Consider the following 4,749-nt stretch of genomic DNA (forward strand, 5'->3'; position numbering starts at 1 on the left):
ACATTTTCTTTATCCAGTCTATCATTGATGGGCATTTGGGTCGGTTCCAAGCCTTGCTATTGAGAACAGTGCTGCAATAAACATACGTGTACATGTGTCTTTATAGTAGATTTTTATTTTTTGAAATGAAAGGCCTCACATATTTATTACTGAACCCAGCCAACCAACGCATTCATAATAGATTTAGAGAGGAAAATACGTCGAACTCTCCAGAGAGTGATGACATTTTCAGTTTGATATGGTAATGTGATTGTGACCTTCAGACAGCACAAATGTATGTGCCATCTCGTGTGCAATTCCTTATAGACCCAGCTTGGTTCTTCTCCAATGTCTCCTTTTGGAGTTGTACCTTATTTTATTTCCAGTTTTCATCCGAATCCACTGGGGAATGGGACGATTTTGCTTTTGTTTCTTGGCCAGGAATCGCTTAATCCTGAAAGTCTTGTGAGAAGACATGGCGAGAAGTGGAGGCAAGAACACACCACGATGGCGGAGAAAGGAAAAGAGAGTAGAATGATTTATTATCCTTCAGGTATCTACCCAGTAATGGGATGGCTGGATCAAATGGTATTTCTGGTTCTAGATCCTTGAGGAATCACCACACTGTCTTTCACAATGGTTGAACTAATTTACACTGTCACCAACAGTGTAAAAGTGTTCCTATTTCTCCACATCCTCTCCAGCATCTGTTGTTTCCTGACTTTTTAATGATCACCATTCTAATTGGCATGAGATGGTATCTCATTGTGGTTTTGATTTGCATTTCTCTAATGACCAGTGATGATGAGCATTTTTTTCATATGTCTGTTGGCTATATAAATGTCTTCTTTTGAGAAGTGTCTGTTCATGTCCATCGCCCACTTTTTGATGGGGTTGTTTATTTTTTAATTGTAAATTTGTTTAAGTTCTTTGTAGTTTCTGGATATTAGCCCTTTGTCAGATGGATAGATGGCAAAAATTTTCTCCCATTCTGTAGGTTGTCTGTTCACTCTGATGATAGTTTCTTTTGCTGTGCAGAAGCTCTTTGGTTTAATTTGATCCCATTTGTCTATTTTGGCTTTTGTTGCCATTGCTTTTGGTGTTTTAGTCATGAAGTTCCTGCCCATGCCTATGTCCTGAATGGTATTGCCTAGGTTTTCTTCTAGGATTTTTATGGTGTAAGGAAGGGGTCCAGTTTCTGTTTTCTGCATGTTGCTAGCCAGTTTTTCCAGCACCATTTATTAAATATGGAATCCTTTCCACATTGCTAGCTTTTGTCAGGTTTGTCAAAGCTCATATGGTTGTAGATGCGTATTATTTCTGAGGCCTTTGTTCTGTTCCATTGGTCTATGTATCTGTTTTGGTACCAGTACCATGCTGTTTTGGTTACTGTAGGCTTGTAGTATAGTTTGAAGTCAGGTAGCATGATGCCTCCAGCTTTGTTCTTTCTGCTTAAGATTCTCCTGGCTGTACATGCTCTTTTTTGGTTCCATATGAAATTTAAAGTAGTTTTTTTCTAATTCTGTAAAGAAAGTCAGTGGTAGCTTGATGGGGACAGCATTGAATCTATAAATTACTTTGGGCAGTATGGCCATTTTCACAATATTGATTCTTCCTATCCATGAACATGGAATGTTTTTCCATTTGTTTGTATCGTCTGTTATTTCCTTGAGCAGTGGTTGGCAGTTCTCCTTGAAGAGGTCCTTCACATCCCTTGAAAGTTGTATTCCTAGGTATTGTATTATCTTTGTAGCAGTTGTGAATGGGAGTTCACTCATGATTTGGCTCTCTGTTTGTCTGTTATTGGTGTATAGGAATGCTTATGATTTTTGCACACTGATTTTGTATCCTGAGATGTTACTGAAGTTGCTTATCAGCTTAAGGAGATCTTGGTCTGAGATGATGGGGTTTTCTAAATATACAATCATGTCATCTGCAAACAGAGACCATTTGATTTCCTCTTTTCCTATTTGAATACCCTTTATTTATTTCTCTTGCCTGACTGCCTTGGCCAGAACTTTCAGTACTATGTTGAATAGGAGCAGTGAGAGAGGGCATCCTTGTCTTGTTCCGGTTTTCAAAGGGAAGGCTTCCAGTTTTTGCCCATTCAGTATGATATTGGCCGTGGGTTTGTCATAAATAGCTTTTATTATTTTGAGATACATTCCATCAATACGTAGTTTATTGAGAGTTTTAGCATGAAGGGCTGTTGAATTTTGTCGAAGGCCTTTTCTGCATCTATTGAGATAATCATGTGATTTTTGTCTTTGATTCTGTTTATGTGATGGATTACATTTATTGATTTACATATGTTGTACTAGCCTTGCATCTGAGAGATGAAGATGACTTGATCGTGGTGGATAAGCTTTTTGATGTGCTGCTGGATTCGGATTGCCAGCATTTTATTGAGGAATTTCACATTGATGTTCATTAGGGATAATTGGCCTAAAATTTTCTTTCTTTTCTTTCTTTTTTTCTTTTTTGTGCTTCTGCCAGGTTTTGGTATCAGGATAACGCTGGCCTCATAAAATGAGTTAAGGAGGAATCCCTCTTTTTCTACTGTTTGGAATAGTTTCAGAAGGAATGGTACCATCTCCTCGTTGTACCTCTGGCAGAATTTGGCCATGCATCTGTCTGGTTCTCGGCTTTTTTTGGTTGGTAGGCTATTAATTACTGCCTCAATTTCAGAACTTGTTACTGGTCTATTCAAGAATTCAACTTCTTCCTGATTTAGTCTTGGGAGGGTGTATGTGTCCAGGAATTTATCCATTTCTTCTAGATTTTCTAGTTTATTTGTGTAGAGGTGTTTACAGTATTCTCTGATGGTAGTTTGTATTTCTGTAGGATCAGCCGTGATATACCCTTTATCATTTTTTATTGTATCTATTTGATTCTTCTGTCTTTTCTCTTTATTAGTTTGACTAGAGTTCTATTTTGTTAATCTTTTCACAAACCAGCTCCTGGATTCATTGATTTTTGGAGGTTTTTTTTGTGTGTGTGTATGTGTATGTCTCTGTCTCCTTCAGTTCTGCTCTGATCTTAGTTATTTTTTGTCTTCTGCTGACTTTTCAATTTGTTTGCTCTTGCTTCTCTAGTTCTTTTAATTGTGATGTTAGAGTGTCGATTTTAGATCTTTCCCACTTTTTTCTGTGGGCATTTAGTGCTACGAATTTCCCTCTTATCACTGCTTTAGCTGTGTCTGGTACCTTGTGTCTTTGTTCTCACTAGTTTCAAATAACTTATTACTTTCTGCCTTCATTTCATTATTTACCCAGTAGTAATTCAGGAGCAGATTCAGTTTTCATATAGTTTTGCAGTTTTGTGTGAGTGAGTTTTTTTGTTTGTTTGTTTGTTTGTTTTGTTTTGTTTTGTTTTGAGATGGAGTCTCACTCTGTCTCCCAGGCTGGAGTGTAGTCACATGATCTCAGCTTACTGCAAGCTCCACCTCCTGGATTCAAGCCATTCTCCTGCCTCAGCCTCCCGAGTAGCTGGGACTACAGGCGCCTGCCACCATGCCTGGCTAATTTTTTGTATTTTTAACAGAGACCAGGTTTCACTGTGTTAGCCACGATGATGTCAATCTCCTGACCTCGTGATGCACCTGCCTCGGTCTCCCAAAGGGATTATAGGCATAAGCCACCACTCCCGGCCTTCAGTGAATTTCTTAATCCTGAGTTCTAATTTCATTCTTATGTGACCCCTCAGAAAAAGAGCTAGAGAAATAAATACTCCATTCCTAACATCCTCCTTTTCTTTTTTTTTTTTTTTTTTTTTTTTTTTTTTTTTTTTTTTTTTGGTCGCTTGTTCTCTGCAATAGCCGAACTCAAACAGAAGACAAGGGCAAAAGAGTCTATTGGTCTATTGGTATAGGTCAGGCTCCCTAGGCAGAGGAGCATGGCTCTGGCTGGGCAAATGGAAGCTCTCCAGCACAGCAATGTAGAGATTAGATAGAAGCAGCAGGAGTCTGGAGAGAAAATCAGCCTTCTCCCTGCTGTGTGACCCAGACCTTCTGTGAGGCTGTCTTCCTTCATCTATCATCTAAGGGTGATGACATGAACCTGCCTTAGAGTTGTTTCCAGAAATGACGAATAAAAATGAAAATAAAACATTGCACAGGCATAAAGTGCCATATGGATGCTTAACATTTGTGGCTATAGGTTTTAAATTCTGTAGGAGGAATGCCAAAAGGAGGGTGGAATGCATACCAGTCTGAGTGGCCCTGAGATGCCAGCTGTGGAGAAAAAGAGACTGGTAGCCTTATGTTTTTTTTTTTTTTTTTTTTTTTTCTTTAGGGAGAGAAGATTGGTCCTTTCTATTATTTGGACAATACATATTATGGCTATAGGATACCAGAACAACCGATTGATTCAATGGCAATACCAATAAAACATAATCACATCAATTATTTACATTTCCTGATTCTAATATTTCTTTCTTTAACCAATTATATTGTTGTGATAGTAATGGTTGCCAAGTGAAAATAAAGATTTCTGACCTATAGACATGGAGATTCTGACTCTGCTTGTGAGGCATAGATCCGGGTAATTTTATAACAAGCTCCCCCGAGTGAATTTTATGACTGGGTTGGTTTGGGGTACACAGTTCAGTAAGACCTGGAGGCTTTACTGTGTCCATTCATTCCTCTGCCATAAAAGGGAATGATCTGGAGAGAAGAAGAAACCAGCAAGAAACGGCTTTACTCGTGAATGCAGTGATTTACTCGTGAATGCAGTGATTCAGCCTCCTAATGCAAACTACTGGCAGAATCAG

General features: G+C 38.6%; 1 protein-coding gene across 1 annotated transcript; it reads right to left on the reverse strand.

Annotated features, from left to right (window-relative positions):
• Positions 1 to 298: 298 nt before the first annotated feature.
• Positions 299 to 508, reverse strand: LOC108515207 (60S ribosomal protein L39). Its single transcript, XM_017851902.1, has one exon. It carries the CDS (start codon positions 454 to 456, stop codon positions 301 to 303), a length of 156 nt encoding a protein of 51 aa, XP_017707391.1. The 5' UTR covers positions 457 to 508; the 3' UTR covers positions 299 to 300.
• Positions 509 to 4,749: the final 4,241 nt, after the last annotated feature.

The sequence above is a fragment of the Rhinopithecus bieti genome, unplaced genomic scaffold (genome assembly GCF_001698545.2).
Source record: "Rhinopithecus bieti isolate Rb0 unplaced genomic scaffold, ASM169854v2 scaffold_33647, whole genome shotgun sequence".
In the NCBI taxonomy this organism is placed as follows: domain Eukaryota; kingdom Metazoa; phylum Chordata; class Mammalia; order Primates; family Cercopithecidae; genus Rhinopithecus; species Rhinopithecus bieti.